Source organism: Vidua macroura, chromosome 6 (assembly GCF_024509145.1).
Source record: "Vidua macroura isolate BioBank_ID:100142 chromosome 6, ASM2450914v1, whole genome shotgun sequence".
Classification (NCBI taxonomy): Eukaryota; Metazoa; Chordata; class Aves; order Passeriformes; family Viduidae; genus Vidua; species Vidua macroura.
In genome coordinates, this window is record NC_071576.1 from 55004425 (window position 1) to 55021575 (window position 17151).

Below are 17151 nucleotides of genomic sequence, written 5' to 3' on the forward strand. Positions count from 1 at the left end.
TTCTGTGATTGTTACTTCTGCTAAAAACACCAGTGGGCTGTAGGTTTTGTGGCTGCTCCTGGATTGTGGGAATGCTGGTGGCAGCAGGGCACTGAGTGGTCTTGCAAACACAGATGTGGGGTTGCATCAAATAAACTTTTCCATCCCTTTAAAACTGTTCTGCTCTTGTTCGTGGCAGGGTGGGTTGCTCCCAAGTCTTTGCTCCTCTCAGTCTTGCCAGCAGGAAGGTCCTGCCTTGCTGTCCAGATTTTACAGTTCCAACCCTGAACTTCTGTGGGAATCTGGTGCTTGATGCACTGCTGAAAATGTCGAGGAAGAAAATCCCAATGGCCTTTTTTTGATTCTTTAATGGTGCTGATGATTAATGCTAGTTGTTATTCATAGATTGCCTGACTTTGTGGAGAAGTCTGCATGGAGTGGAGAAATTCTGTCATGAGACACCTGTGGCTGTCCAATCTGCTGTTGGCTGTTGATTTTTAATTTAGATTTTCAATAGCAAGAATCAACCAAACTCTGTTTCATTTTTTTTACTTTTATCCAAGGAAGAGGAGCAGGAGCCAGGGGACATCACCAAGTGAAGCACAGGGAGCATCCCCAAGTGCTGGTTTGGCTTTGCAAATGCAGACTTGAAGCCACCTCTGATTTTCTGAGACCATCCAGTCTGTACCAGAAGCTTTCCCAGTGCAGCCTATGGATGCTAAATACTCCAAGTCAGCTCCTGCTGGGGTGCAGTTCAAGAACTCTTCCCTTTGCTGCAGGCTTTTCCTTGTCAGAAAGGGATGTGTAGCCTCCAAAGCTCAGGCTGCAGTCATGTCCATATCTATCAACAGGATGCTCATGGTGTGGTGCTGGATTTGTACTAAATTTGAGAAGCTGCTTCAAATTCCGCTCACGTTGACCACATTTCTACAGGAGCTGCTGCAAAATCCCTTGGTGAAGTAGAAAGTGAGGCATTAATCCATGGGCAGAGGAAAAGAGCAAGAATCAATCGATCTCCAGGCCAAGTGTAGAGTACTGCCCTGGATCATTTCCAAAAAGGGAATTTGGATTGATCAAAGTAGCTTCACTTGATAGATTTGTCCCAGGATCCGGGAAGCTGGGACAGAAAAAGAGGCACTACATCTTCCACTGCCTGGGAAGTGCCTCATGCAGCAAGGCAACCCTGAAAGGAGTGTGGTGCTCTGGTTCAGCTTCCCCAAAAGCAGGGTCTAATGGCCAGGTGGAGTCAGGCAAAATTGATTAAATAATTACTTTTAAGTAGCCAAAAATTTTAAAATCATCCATTTCAGCTATTTCTAGCAGAATTCCCACTTAAAACAAAAAATAAAATGATCCATAGAGAGTTGGGGCTTATGTGATTTCCCAGGCCAGTGCTTGCAGTTCCTGATGCCGGGTTTTGGCTTCTGGAAGTTTCAGGCAGCAAAAGTGCACTGTGACAGAGATACTGAAATTGAAAGCTAAACAAGATTTGTTAATTCTCTGGCCTGCAAACCCCACTGCACAAGGAAGAGTCCTAAGAGAGGAATAAACATCAGGCTAACAGCAAGTAGCTGGGGCATCGCTGGGAATGTCATTTATTTGGGTTTTCTTTTAGAAGGTCTGGAAGGCCTAGAGAAGCTTTGGAGAAACTGTATTTTGGTTTCCTGCATGCCCAGTGCCATAATTATTGCCACCAGTAATGATTAGCCTTTCTTTGAAAGCAAAGCACAGAGTGACCATGGGTAGGTCAGCAGGAGCACAAAGACATTCCCAAAACAGCCTTTTGTTGGATCTTGGCCGGGGGTCAGCACTGGCTGGAGCTTTGGAAGGGAGGGAGCTGTTCCCTGCCAGATGCAGAGCCAGGAGCAGCTCTTTGTTCCATGGGTGGGTTCACCCCCCCAGCACCACTCAGAGCTCTCCTGTTCCACACCAGAGCCAGGGACAGCCAGGTCACTCCGAGTGAAACAGGGGGAAGTGCCTCTGTGGGCTGGGTCAGCCAAGGCAGAAATGCAGGAGGGTCAGCTCTGCAGCCAGGTGTGCTTCCCCAGCTGCTGGCTGTCCTGTCCTTGCTCATTCCCCTCAGCAGTGTGTGCTCATTTAATCAGGGGCTCATTTACACTCGTCCTGCTCCTCCACGTGTTGGTATTGGTGCAACATCCCTGCTCCTCTGTCCGGGCAGCCCTAGGCACTGGCACTGGCCTGGGAAGTAGCTCAAGTTCAAGGTCAATTATTATTGACATTATGTAGAATTATTAAATTATTTAAAAGCCACATAGATGTGGCACTTGGGGGCATGGTTTGGTGGGGGGCTTGGCAGCTCTTGGATGATCTTAGACGACTTTTCCAACCTAAACAATTTTCTGATTATTCCGAGGCACACAGAGTGCTACTACAGTTCCTGGAAAAAAACAAGCTACCATCTTACCCTGAATTCATCTGTGTGGCAGCTACAAAATAAATTAAAATTCCTCATAAACCAAGCCTCTTATGGCTCTGCCTCCCCTGTGTTTGCACAATAGTGCAGACACCTTTAATGTGGTCAGCAAAGCAATGATAAAAATAAAGGCCATCAAAATCTCAGACTCAAACACAGCCTGGGATTATTGCAAGTTGATAATGAGATTTCTCTACTGAATATTGGGTGTTATTTCCAGTGCAGTCTGGAAACAGATCCTCCAGTGAGTTCAGTCTGAGTTCTGCTGCTTTAAAAATTGTATTGCTGCTAATTTGCACTGGAATCACCTTTTCCTTCTGTAAAGCCCAGATACCAGTCTTGGCCTTCGGCTTTTGTAGCTGGTAACCGCAAACAAATCCAAGTGTTTTTGTGTTTATATTGGCTATCATGAGGGAAAATATGGAATTTCATCTATCCAGGAGGAACAAGAGATCAGTCAGGAAAAGGAAGGTGTCCTGAGTATATATATATATAAAAAAAAAAAAAAAAAAAAAGGCAGTGATACAGCAAAAATATTAAACAGTTCTTAGACTTAAACCCCAGACAAGCCAAGCCAGGGCTTATTTCTGTGGGAGGTTTTATTTGTGCCCCATTTACAGGGCAGGGATAAAATTGAGCCTTGTAATAAACTCAAGAACCTCAAATAATGAGATAAATCTTGTGTTTTCAGGTTTGCAAGTGAGCAATTGTCCTAGGGTGACGTTATGGTGCTTGTATCCCCAATCGTGTGTTCTGTTTATGCTTGATGTTATGTTCTGTGCCTTCAGGACTGAGTCTGAAAAGTGAAGGATTGTTTTGTCTTGTTATCAGCCGGCTCACCTCCCTCCACGGTGGTGGGGAGGAGCCGTGGGGGCTTTGTTTTCTGGGGGCTCCTTCTGGAGTTTTTCTCCCAAATTTGCCCTAAACTAGGACAGCAATATAATGAAATATTTGGCATAGTCCACTGGTGTCCTGTCAGGTGGCCCTGTTGCCCTTTAGGGGACAGTGAATCATCCATAACCACACATTTGTTTCTGGGTTTTTTTTAATGAATATTGGTTTTGCCTTTCAAATCTCTGAAATTCTTCACAGGGTTTCTTACTGTGGTTAATTAGACAGTTTTTTCCAGTCTGATGGAACATCCTTACTTTGGAACATTTCCTTTATGTGTTATTTAATAATTTAGAAAAAAAAAAAAAAAAAGAAAAGAAAAAAGGAAATGAATGTGTTTTGCTAAAGATTTTAGGTGTTATAGAAACTGCTATAAATTTTCTGCTGTCCTTGCAAACAAGGACAATGAATAAATCCCCCAATGATCTTTACCTGTTTCTTTCTTTAAAAAATAAAAAAAGAACAAAACAAGCCACAAAAACAAACAGAACCTGAAGGTAAGGACTAAATGGCACTTGTTAGCAGGAATACTGGGACTTGTGCAACCTTGAATTTCATCTCTAAGGAGCTGCAGATCACTGTTTTATTTTATTTGTTTTATTGCACCTATTTTGTGCTGACAAGGGCATGCAGAACTGTGCAGAGGTGGAAATTTTATCTTTCCTGAAGAAACTTTTGCCCCTTTTCCCTGGAGCTCTTTAATGCTGCAGCCAGGCTTTAGGTTTGGCATATTTTGATGCAATATCCAAATTTTCTTTCTCTGCTGCAGAGCTTGGTCTGGTGCTTCAGTATTAATCTAATTAATAGTTTTCAATAGCATCATGAACCCCTAAAATGGTCTGGGTTGGGAGGGACCTTAGAACCCCTCTCATTCCCTTCCCTGCCATGGCAGAGACAGTTTCTGCCAGCCAGGCTGCTCCGGGGAAGGCGACTGGGGTCCCTCCATCCCATTTTTCTCAGCCCATAGGTCTGGCAGAAGAGTTCACAGGAAGGTGCCCCAGGATCAGTTGTGAGCCATAAGGAATAAATCCCGGGCTGTTTCCTACAGGACACCCCAGCACGGCCCCATTCTCCTCCCCCACTTGGGCTCCCTCCTGGTTTCCAGCCTGAATCCATCCCCAGCTGGTGACGGGTCATTCCAGAGCCAGCATTCCCTTAGGTCACCCCCTCCCCTGGCAGGTCACCCTTCACGTGAGGGGAAAAATCAGACAGCTCCTTCCAGCCTCCCATTTTGTGGTTAAACAAAGCGAGTCCTTCCCAGCCCTGCTCCAAGCCCCGTTCCCAGTACAGCAGCTCATTCCCACCCTTTTATCCTGCTGGTCCCGAGCTCCTGTGAATACCCTCCAGCCGCTGACATCTACAGGGGCTTATTCTTTGCTCAAATTTCCTTGCCTTTTTTTGTGGCTGGGTGTTGTGCACGTCTTTGCCAAGCCAAATTTCTCTTCTTCCCTGTCCCCTCTGACAGAGCGGTCCCCTGGAATTCCTGGCGGGATTCTCCTCTCTGTGCATGTGAAACAAGCAAATTTCCCTGTTCCCGTGGCTCTGGGCTTTCCAGCTGATTTTCCCAGGGATAAACCAGCCTGGTCAGCAGCACAGACAGGCAGCACCCAGAGGATGAGCTCTGTTGCGGCACAACAGCACCAAGGTCAGCGGCTGGAGCTGTGCCCGCGGGACAGAGCCAAAGGTGTGTCCATGGTCTGCTCTGAATTGCACACAGAGGGGAGGAATTGGCCTCCGGAAGAAAACTCCTTTCCTAGAAATTTTGAAAAGTAGCTTCAGGGAGTCACCTGCCCTTGCTTTTTGTGCTTTCTCTGTGATGCAGAAAATGAGCAGTTTTGGACATTTCAAATGACCTCAGGTGAAGTGTACACCTGTAAATGTCTGTTACTGGGGCACTAAAAGTCTTACAGGTCAGCCAGCTGAACCTACACAATGCTGCACACACTAAAGCTGACACCCACTGCTTTGGAAGGAAAGAAAATTGCTGAGACAGAGCAAATGAAGAGATGGGATGCAGCACAGCTTGAGAAAGAATTCTAAACATAATAGCATTTCTTTGCACTATTTGACTATGCCCAGATAAAAATGAAGTGATTGTTGTTCACTTGTCAGCACCGCGACAAGTAAATGGTAAGTGATAAAAACATCAATAAAAGAAATGAGAAAATGATGAGTTCTGTCTCAGTCCCCTTTCTGTCTGATCTCTTGGAGCTCTCACCTTGCCCTTGCTGACCCCAAAGGAGACCCCAAGCTGCAGCACAGGGTCACAGCAAAAGGACAGAAGAACGACAGAGCCCCAGCAGCTCCTCACTCAGGATTTTCTAGGGGCAAGTTGGGTGGGGAGAGCCAGGCTTGGCCATTCCCTGCACCCAGCAGGGAACGCTCAGGGACATCCAGGTAACGGGAGAACACCAGTGGAAAAGAACCCATTAAAACATGAGGTAGATTTTGAGGTTTCTGTATATTGTATTCTCTTCAGATTTCCAAAGCAAACAGGTACACGGCGACATTGATTCCAGTACAGGTTTAAGCACATGCAACACTGGTGTCCTATCTGTACATTGTTTTCTAAGGCTGCCCAAGGACCTTTACATTGAAAGCGTACAAGAACTCACACACACGTGCACGGATTCCTCCTGGCATCAGTCCTGAGGAAAAAAACAACTGGAATTTTACTGGAGAAAACCAAACTTCAGCACTGCAAGCGCATCAGGGAAACCCCCCCTCGGCTGTTCTGAACTGCTTCCTAACCTCAAAACTCACTTTTTTTTTTTTTTTTTTTTCACAATTTGGAGCTGAACAGGCTGTTGTTCATCAGGTTGTAGTGTCAGAAATGGTTCAAAACAGTCCAAGGTTTACAGCACTGGAGACAAAACCTATATTCCCATTAAAAACCATGCCGGATGCAAATGAAGTATCACATGGAGATGCTGACGTTCAAAACAGAAAACTGAGAAAACATAAGCACAGAGAGACCAGAAAACACATTAAAGACTTCTCATTCGTGTATAATTTAAGTAATTATACAGTCAGCCTTTCTGTAAAATACTAAAGGCCTAAATACTCAGGCCAACCTAAATAACAACAATACAAAATTTTCTAAAACTGGTTCTTGTAGAAAGAATGACAGTAGTTGAAAGTAAATAAATAAATAAATATTTTTAAAGGTCTGATATTGCTCTGAGACAGTGTCCATCAGGTTCCACTAGATGTCAGTGGCACAGAACCAGTTTGTGGCAGACTTAACGGCATCAAGTCCACTTGGTTTATTTATTTATCATTGTTACCTCGTCTGTAAAACACAGCCCACTCAACTGTACCAACCACCCAGGATTTATGGCAGTGAACTGAACCCAAAATAACAGTCTCATCTCATTTCTTTTCCCCCTCTTGCTTGCCTGATTTGAATAGAAGACATGAAATCAGGCTCACAATGCCAAAAATGTGGTGAGATAAGGTCTGAATCACTGCAGCTCCTCAGGGTTTCCTAAAGCAGTGACACGGAGCTCACTCCAACCCCAGCACTCTCTGTTTGTCAGGTACTGAACACCTTGAAGATAAAGCTTTTTATGTGAAATACAGTGTCGCTGATCCAGGTGGAAAATTATAAGGCACGTACAAATTTTTTTGTTTTGTTTTTGTTTTTGTTTTTTTAAAAAAAACACACATTCTGAAGCATTGTTACAATCATGCTACTCTGGGTGGCCCAGCCAAGGACAGAGGAGATGAAAGTCCACGAAATGCAGGAAAATACAGGAAAAAAAATACAGAAAAAAATACAGAAACCAAAGAATAAAGCAAACACATTGATACAATGTACACAACGACAACAATGATCAACTCTTCTCATTTCTTTGGCCAACAAGCAGTGACAATTGCAAAGCATTCTTTGTTTTGCACTGGAAATACCTGACTTTATTTGGATACACAGATGTTTGCCACAATACCTGAAATAAGTAAATTAAAAAACCCCAAACAGGCTGGTTCTAGTTTATGTTTTTAACAAAACAAAGCTGCCAAGTAATTGTTGTTGGGAAATCATGAGAGAAATAATAACAGAGGGCTATAAAAATGATGAGCTAGAATGACAGCTGAGAAGAGGTTCGTAGTTAAGGAACATATGAAACCAAATGGCAACGGTTCTAGGCATTTATTCCAATATCTTAGAAAATAAAAATAAAAAATACTCTTCATTGAATCACCATTTAAAGATAGAAAAACAAATCTTTAACTTAAGCCAAAAGAAGATGAGAATTGTTTTCTCGTTGGTTTTTTTTTTTTTTTTTTTTTGGTTGGTTGGGTTTTTTTTCCATTTGCAGCCTTGTTTATTCACAGTACAAACAGAGCCCGCTGGTACAGATTTCAAAGTCACAGATGCACAAAGTCAGAAAGGAGTGCTGTTCCCTCCTCCCCTCTCCACAGCTGCTCTGCCCCAGAGAAACCCCAGCTCCAAATAAAAATAAAATCCCCAAACCCCCACTTTTCAGTGCCCCGTGAAATCACAGAGCAGCAGCAGCACTGAAGCTCAGGGCGTGCATTCCCCCGAACAAAGAACATTCCACACATTTCGGGATTCCACCTTAAGGCAAAAAAAAAAAAAAAAAAAAAAAAAAAAAAAAAAAAAAAATCAGGTAATGCAGTTCTCTACCTGTCCCCTTCAAAGTTTCCTGCTTTTCCAGATTTCAAGGGCGACCCTTGAAATTCAGTAAATGAACGGAACATTCGGCATAAGGAATGCTTTAACAAAAAAAAAAAAAAAAAAAAAAAGAAGGAAAAAAGAAAGGAATAAACAGGAAATGCTTTTCTCAACAATAAATCAATAATTTCCCCTTAGTTCTATCTACATTTTGTTAAAGCATCTTATGCGTTTTCAATAACAAATTTCAACTTTTTTTTTGGCAACTTATTTTTTTTCTTTTTTAATGAAAATCCAGACAGTGTTCTCTGTTTGCAATCAGAACCACACCCTTAGTGCAATATTATATTTATTTCTTACAGTAATTTTGGTTGCCATACAAGAGTATTAAGGATTGGGGAAAAGTGCAAGTTACAGGAGCTTGATTTTTTTTTTTTTTTAATCAGTCGAAATAAGAGGAATTAAAGCACAAAAATTACAGCAACATAGATAACGTGAACACAAGTTGTTACACAAACTATAGCGAGAAACATATTAGTATCTAGAAAAGAAAAGAAAAAATGTAATGGAAAAATTATCAATATATGTGGCTCATACACATAATCATCGCCAGATCAACTGGGTAATGCTTTCTAAGAACTGAGAGGAAAAGAAAAAAAAAATCACTATTTTTTTATTAACTTAAGTACCACAAATAATTAACTTCTTTGTGATATGTAAATTCTGTAAATCAACAGTCACATCTAGTCATTTTATAATATATGAATTAAACTTAAAATGTTCTCAGACACCTAGGGCAAGGAGTCTGTGCAGTTATACACAATTTACATCTTGTAAGATTTTGGTATTGTATACACAAATATTACAGAAACTAGGCATGTAAATGCAATTTATTTAAGTTACAGTATATAAACAAAAGTTGATCCTAAAACCCAGAATATCATAGATCTCTAATGACTTTGTTTTTCACTATCAGAGTAGCATGAAAGAAATGGGTCTTCTCTCCTCCCCCCTGGTGAAAATACTCGGAGGCCACGGCGTTATCTGTTACTATTGCTTTCTTTTTTTTGTTTCAAACCACCCCTCAGAGCTGGAGACTGAACTCGACTTGGAAGAGGTGCATTCTGGTGGTCCAAGTAGGTCCCCTCAGGTCTCCTTACCTTTTTGCTTCATAGGACACAAGGTGAAAAATAAAACTATTCCCTTACACCTCGTTCGTCTCCTCGTTGTGTACCTGCTCTTGGAGTACCTGAAGAGATGCACGAGCAGGAGCCACACCTGTGTGAGGAAGGGACGGTCCCAGCTGGGAGTTACTGGGTGTGGCAGCGCTTGCTCAGGGCAAGTTCAACCAACAGGAAGGTTGTGATCCAAAAAAAGCAGCTTTAAAAGTCAACTTCTATGTTTTTTCTTTTACTACTGTATTTATTTCCTAACGTATTTCTGGCACATGTTATAGAGGTAATAGCAACTGTACCCAAAGAAACAAACAAACAAAAAAAATTTAAAAAAAAAGAGAGAGCATGGCATCAGTGGTTTATTTACTGAATTCTGTTGTATCACCAAATGGAAGACAAAAGATGGCTAAATTATCTTTTTTTTTTTTCACTTCTTGAAGTGTGTGATGGCCTCAAGTTGCCTGCATCAACCTATCTGAGTGGAACTGCCATTTTCTACACCTCCCATGGAAAAACTCAGCACTCCTTGACAGCAAAACACCTCAGTGTTTCATTTTTATGACAAGGTTCCTTGGAACTCCCCAAATACAAACAGAGCGCAGTAACAGATGTTAAGTCAAAAGATTTGCTGTTCCATAAAGGGGGCAGGAGGCTTAAATAAGTTGATTTTTAATGAATTTCCAATGTGTTGGTAACTGTAACCACTTTTGAAGAAATATTCATCCTCCTCTGTAGAAGTTCTAGCAAAGATAGAAAATATAACACAGCTCTGCTGGTTCAGATGCATCCAAATGAGGTTGATTTTAAAAAGGTCAAGACTTTATAATTATTCCACAGAAATAGTAGTAAACCACAAAAAGTTTTTTTTCTTTTTTTTTGTTTGTTTTTTTTTTTTTTCCTGTTTTTAACTTCCTAGCACTGAAGTGGCACAAAGGCTGCCCAGTAGACCAGCCACTTATTTTCTTAAAATATTGTGCTTATAAACTATCTGTACAACTATTTAAACTTGCAGTAAAGAAAGATATTTAAAATGCTAAACTTTATGTACTCATACTAGGGCTGTTGCAGACCTAATTAGACACTTGTTTGTGAGCAAAAAATAATCACAATAATAAAAAAATTAGAGATAGGCTGGACCATATCAAGGACCATATCAAGGAAAGAAAGTTCAGGTACCTTGCAAAATGTAAGGGAACCTGAAAGTTTGGTAGGGAGGCAGTTTAGCCATCCACACCCAATTTACCCACCTTGAACATCTTGAATATTCTGTCCAGAAAGTCCTACAAAACTCACAGATATTCAGAGGTGTTAATTACAAGGGGGAGTTCAAACATGCAGAGAGAGATTTGTTAACTTGAAAGTTGAAAAAAAAATAATAATTGTTTTTTAAAATCCAAAGCCGTGTGAACCAGCCATGGGTGTTTCTCCCCTGCTGACGGAAGTCTCCTGGAAAGTTCTCTCTGCCCCACTCCCAGCCCTGGATTCTGGCAGGATGCTCCCACCTCTCGTGCCAAGGAATGGGCTGGGGGCCAGTGCCCGGCCCTGTGTCCTTATCCAGAGCCAGTTCCTGCCAGCAGTGATAAAATGAGAGCCTGGATCCCTCCCCAGCCCTCCTGGCTCTCGGAACGCACGCACCCCAAGACACTCGACAGCTCTTTCCATCTTGGCATCACCTCTCTGCCTCCTCTCAAGGATCTGAAGCATTTCCATCCTAACAGGCTGAATCCCTCTCTCACTTCAGATCCTGGCACACTTCCCACTGACTTCAATGGGAACATTCATCTCTCTTCTCTTTCGTTCTCAGCCTGCTGTTCAAAATACCCAGGCACTTACCACTCACTGAATTAAGCAGCACCTCCCAGGGCTCAGCCTCTCTCAGTGTCTCACTGTCAAGTCTCAAAGCTGTGCCTGCACACCAAAGTTTGTCCTGGCTCGTGGAGTTCACATTTTGACTCAGCAGCAGCTGAGCTGGTTGAGAACTGGGCGGTCTCAGGTTCAAACTAGCTTCACTTTGCTGTACCTCTAAGTGTGGTCCCTCCTCACCCTTTACTCAACGTCTGCACCATCCTACAGGCCATGTCAATGGAGCGTGCACTGAACTTGTTCTGCCACCTTGGAAGAGTGCTAAATACCACTGCAGAAATAAAGAAATACCAGGTAAAACAGAGCAAGGTTACCATTGGACTGACCCCAGCAGAACAACCAGCTTCACTGCCAACAGATCAGGGAGCTATGCCAGTAAAAAAAGAGGAATATGAACTCCTGTGCCTGCCTCAATATCCCTGGTACTGATAAAACTGGATTTGAGTGGTAATGGAGCAACCTGTCCTCTTAAAATGAACCAAGGGCTGGGGAAGGAAGCCTGCTTGGAGACTGAATGTCAAGAAGAGAATAAAATAAAATGCAATTATTTCTTTTTTTTTTTTCTTCTGTCAATAAAAGAAACCCTGAAATGTTTGCAATTTTAAAAGAAAATCATCACGCAACGGTCCCGGCCAAGGGCAGCATCAAGAGTTTTAAAGTTAACAATTGTCTCTCTCTCACATCTCCCCACAGCTTTGAAATAAAATGGCCCCACTTCTTTAGCATCTTTAGGTTTGTGTTTGGGCATGTAGCAGACAGTCTGCATCACCTGAGTACCAGGAATTCATCTGTTTTCCCCCTCCCCCCCCAATTTTGCTGGCACTCACAGACAGACAAGGCATTTGGGGTATGTCAGTACCAGCCCATCTCTAGTTATCAACAGAAGTTTGTGAGGCAAAATAGCTATTCTTATCTGTCCAGCAGCTGCTTCAAAGCTCTTTCTATGTTCATTCTGTGCCCAACTCTAGTCACTCCAAGGTCTATCAGATCTTCCTTCTGTAGATTTGGTAAATGTGTGCCATCTATTTCATTGTCCATAAATGTTTCTTTATGTTCACCTAAGTTTAGACTTTCCAACCAATCTGCCACATCTGGTTTAGTCCACAGGTGGACAGGCTTAGTTGTAAAAGGCTTATTTGAGATTGGCTGTTGTAATATTGAGGGAGAAGGAGACCTGCTGCGCCCTGTGGTCAAGCCAAATAAGTCCCCAGAAGGGGGCTGGCTGGGTAGGCTAAATACATCGGACAGAGTTGGAGAAGGAGATGAAGCTGAAGCAGAAGCAGTCAGAGGAGCAGGCAGGATGTCTTTATTAATCTCTGTTGGTGAAACCACAGGGCTGGGAGCATGCCTTGCTCCTGAGGTCCTGCTGTCATAGTCTGGGGACCTGCTCTGCAGTGTGATCGGCTGGCTGGCTCCGGGTCGGACAGTGAAAGTGATTGTTGTACTTCGTGTACCTGAGACAGTACTCATGACTTCCGTGCTCCTGCAAGTGCAAACAGACAGGCACAGTTAGAGCTGTTGGCCACCAGCATGGCCCCATCAGCCCGTGGTAATTACAGCATGGGAATGCTTGGGGAGTTTCACATTTTAACTAAAAGTACAAAAATTATATCATCGACTCTTTCCCAGAAAACCAGCACCAACAGTAAGCCACAGTTAAAGACAAAACATTTGCTTATGAGCAGTCCAGGAAAAAACACCTTCCAGAGCACATTCTTTCCCTTTTTAATACCTGTTCCCAAATTAACTCCTGGTTAAATGAGAAGTGCTGAGTGGAACAAGCACATGAGCACTTTATACTCTCAGCGAAGCTCGACCAGGAGTTGGCCTTGCCTTTGCCACGTGGAGGGTTGGAATCCTTCAGTTCTGGCTTTACACATAACATAGCTAATAATAGTAGCTGTGAAAAGTTTCTGGAGCACTGGATTTTGGATCTTTGGGCTTCACTCAGTGGATTTTGCAGAGTGTTTGTAGTACTGTTTGTTTATAGAACAAGGTACTCTTATTTCCCTTTCTATCCATGCTTTAAACATAAAACAGTCCTTCTAAGGTGCCTAAAACATCTCAGTGTCTATTTCCTTCCACAGAGAAATTATAGTCTGGCAGTTTCACCACAAAATTAAGGAGACAAAATTCTTCTTGCTGTACATGACTGGAGGTGATGTAGCTGGGATCAAGTTCTGCCTAAAGAAAATGAGTTTCTGATTACAAATGAAGCAGGCATGAACCTCGCTGAGAGGCTCGCTCTGATGCCCAGCCTGACAGGGTGGGTGAAGGAACACGACCCTCTGCTTCTGCCTGCTGGCTACAGAAACAAATTTAGAAGGTTTGGGTCTGTTCGTGTCATCAAAGGCTTGACCCCACAGCCCTCACTCCCATGGGAAGAGCCTGCCGGTCAGTGCAAACTTCAGGATGCTCCACAGAGCCCTTGGATGCCTGGAGCTCCAGCGTTCTTCACTTCAGAAATAACCTGCCAACTGGGAAAACCTTCAGACAGCTAATTTAAAGCACTTGCAGACCAAAGGAAGGGTTTATTTATCCTGGGAGCAATGCCATGGAGTCCAGAGGATGATGTGGCTGATGCTGTACTGAGATTTCCAGCGCAGACCCTGACAGAAGCCTTCTGTTTCTGAGTTCTGTTTTTGAGTGCCACACTGTCACCAGGCCTGGCATGTCCTGTCCTGCCTGGGCAGAACTGAGGATGGCTTGGGTGCATGATATCAGATGGAAATGCTTCCATTGATCCAGCACAGCATTAATTCTGCACTGCTGTGCAGAAAAGAACTCAAGGAGATGAAGGAAAAGCAGGGTAATGGCAACATGGGGCAGTGCTAACAAACAGGTTATTCATCCCTTTCTCTCCAACTGCAGTCCTGAGCTGGAGACAGTGATTCCCTGGTTGGCTGCTGCCTGTGGAGAGCCCTGAGAGTGTTCCCTGAATCACCCCTGGGGCTTTGGCACTTCACACCAACCCAGAGCCCAGGGAGGTGCAGCTCTGCCACACCGACATCAGGCAGGTCCCCTTCAAAGAAAGCTCCCTGTCACGAGAAGAGCACTGAGAATCACTTTTGGGAGAACTCACATTTAATTCACACCAACATTCCCACTGATTTCCCATAGGCTGCTCCATGGATTTCAATGGGAACAGGGGGATCTCTTTGGAAAATTGGTACTTCACTTAAAACCCAGTAGGAACAATGCTTCCAGCACTTACGGCTTTGTAATTTAACACAGAAAGGAAACACTTGGCAAGGTTCTGAGTGCTTCCTGTGATGTTTTTGGCACCTAATGGCTCTCATTGTCTTCCAAGGCTGGAGCTAAACATTCTTACAAATAAAAAGTCTGTGGCAAGAGACTATTAAATTCTACTAACCAAGGGGAGCAAGTTATTTCCACCTCCTTTACCTCAGCACTACGAGTCTCACACTCATTACTAAGGCATGATATAATTTAAAACCAACAAAAAGCCTGCTTTGAAAAACGTTGGGGTAGTGCTATCCTAGTGATGGCAAGAATGAGCTTTGTATAAATACAGAAATGAATCTCTGATCTTTACCCGCAATCACCCTTCTACTTAACTTTCCTGTCTTGCAAATACTAGAAATTAGGGTTTTTTATTTGCACCCATTGTGGCAAGATCAAATGGATGATGAAAATACACCTCCTTTTATTCCAGGTGATGAAAGATAATTTCCACTGCTTGACTGACAGCTCCGGGCTCAGTGCTTTGCAACTCACTTTTGCTGCTTCTCCCCCAGACTGCTCCTCTTAAAGACTCCCTGCCCAGCCTTGCTCAGGAAATTACTGTCACTCTTCCTTTGAATAAAGGATGTTAAGACAGAAGAAACAAACCCCCAAAAGTAAACTCTGTGCTCTCATTTGAAGTACTCTTTGGCTGGTGTTCCCTAACTTTCTCAGCCCCATGGGCAGGAATACCCAGGGTGAGCAAAGCATCCCAGGCATCCTGGTCCTTTGCTTCCTGTTGCCTGAATCAAAACATTGGCTTCACACAGCTGCAAGCAGCAGCAGGAGAACTGACAGCATCTCGCTTTTTCCAAGCCAGAGGTTCAGGGCTGATGATTATTAAAACAAAACTCTGAGATAGTGGTAAGATTTATTTAGCTGATTGCAGAGGTTTCAACACCAACTCAGTTCATAGCCATGCGAGTGCTCAGCTCTCATGGCATGGGCACAGCCTGGTGAAGCTCAGAGAAGTCTGCTGAAGCACTGCCAGGCTTTCAGTTCCATGTCTTTCACTCCAAGATTATTTTCCCATGTTCTTTTCCCCTTTTTCCACCTGCCATATCAGCTCCATTCTTTTGTGCTGCACTGTAATTGTAATCCAAGGGAAAAAAAACCCCAAGGATATTTATGTAACTTCTATGCATCCTAAATTATAATTTATGACATTTCCCACACGATCTGGGGTGCAGACACAGCCTTGAAACCATCATCTGTCTTGCATTTTATGGTTGGTTGGTACCCTGGTCAATAAGGAGCGAGCACATTCCAGCTGGAGAGCAGGCACCCTTTGTTGTGTTACGGGTTTTTAATCAGAGCAATTTCTTATGCCTTATTTGATCATCTGTTATCCTAAATATGTTAAATCCATATTAAACCTGCCACACCCCAAACTTCATTTTAAAAAAGGTGAAAAAAGTCCAATAATTATTTTAAATAAAATTTGCTCTATTAGAATCAGCATATGGTGGTAATTTGTAAACATTTGCTGCTGTGAGCCTGCACTGATTGCAAAGCCCATTATGTTGCTTCATATTAAAATCAAAATATATAACCTATATGTCACAGCCATGTGGCCTCCAAGTATAAAAGCCATCAGCACAGCTTGTAGGCAAAAAATTCTTCAAATTTTAAATTATATTTGCAAGATTCAAATTTACTGTTAACTTAATATGAGAGACAAATCAGTGCAGCAGCTCCCATGGAAAAATAAAAAAACCCACATTATTCTCAGCTCCTGGGAGCTGTTTTACCCCAGAACTTTCCAGAAGACTTGCTGGTTCTGACACAGCTTTTCCATTCTATCAAAGGAAAACACCTTAAAAAATCAAGAGGAGTAATAAGTGAAGTCCCTGTATAGGGGTACTGCGAGAAATTAAATTCTTACAGATCTTGGAGGCTGCACAAACCCCAAACTTTGCCTTCACCTCTTAATTTTTTTACTTTGTTACAGTCAGAGGCAAATTGCATGGCAGGAAAGTAAGCCAAGAACTGTCTGTTTTGGGGGCAGGTGAAGAAGAAGGGCTGACGTGATGACTGGCAGGATGCAGAGCTCCTCACAAGGGCGTTATTTTGGGGAGAAGAATGGAGAGCTGCTCGGTGTCTGCTGCCAGTGAGGAGCAGTTGGGAAGGTCTGTGGGAGTCTGTCTGTGCAGGAGCAGGAGTTTCCATGTGAAATGTCTAGAAAGCAGCGGGAAGGGGATGGTGCTGGGCCAGGAGGCAGCATCAGCCCTCTCTGCTTGGAAAACTGCAAGGGAAAGGGAAGCTGGAAGGAGAATGGGGGGAATTTGACAGCTTTCAAGGACAAGACGACCACACAGGCTGGTTTGTCTTTACTTTTAGCCTCACATAAGTGTATAAAACTCTATTAATCATCCCTCCCCAACCCTCCACCTCCCAAAATCTAGCAGAATCTGGCCACATCTGAAAAGTCCTGCCCCTTGTTTAGGTGCTCAGACACATTCAGGAATCTGGTCTTATGTGCTCATGTTACCAAGACATTTTCTGAGTATTCCTCTGATGAATGTGGCTTTTATTTCACCTTGAGATGGCATCCTAGGTCCCATTTTAGGATGGCTACCATTTCTGGATTAGGATGATCTAATCCACACTGCACTGTGAGAAACACAGTCACCACCAAAGTCACTGGAATGCAATAACAATGGGTGAGCATTAAAAAGCAGCAGAATGTACAACATAGAACAGTCCATGTTTTATGGTTGGCACTTACTTCATGGCACTTCAGCATGGCCCTCCTCTGACAACAGCAGTCATGACAGCAAATAAAAATGACAAAATGGAATGACTGAAACACTGCAGAAATCACTGACAAAGCAGGCAGTCCTGTGAAATCGGCTGGCAAACAGTTAACAATGTGAAATGAGTCTAATGAGAGCAGCAAGTGAAAAATCAAGGCACTTATTTCACCCTCT

At 43.0% G+C, this 17151-nt stretch overlaps 1 protein-coding gene across 4 annotated transcripts in view; it reads right to left on the reverse strand.

Annotated features, from left to right (window-relative positions):
- Positions 1 to 11772: 11772 nt before the first annotated feature.
- The window catches only part of SHANK2 (SH3 and multiple ankyrin repeat domains 2), a 248362-nt gene continuing 242983 nt past the window's right edge, over positions 11773 to 17151 (reverse strand). For all 4 annotated transcript variants that reach the window (XM_053979757.1, XM_053979756.1, XM_053979755.1 and 1 more), the window contains one exon: positions 11773 to 12461. In XM_053979757.1, the coding sequence (XP_053835732.1) occupies positions 11888 to 12461 (574 nt within the window). In that variant the 3' untranslated portion in view covers positions 11773 to 11887. The remainder of the gene's footprint in view (positions 12462 to 17151) is intronic.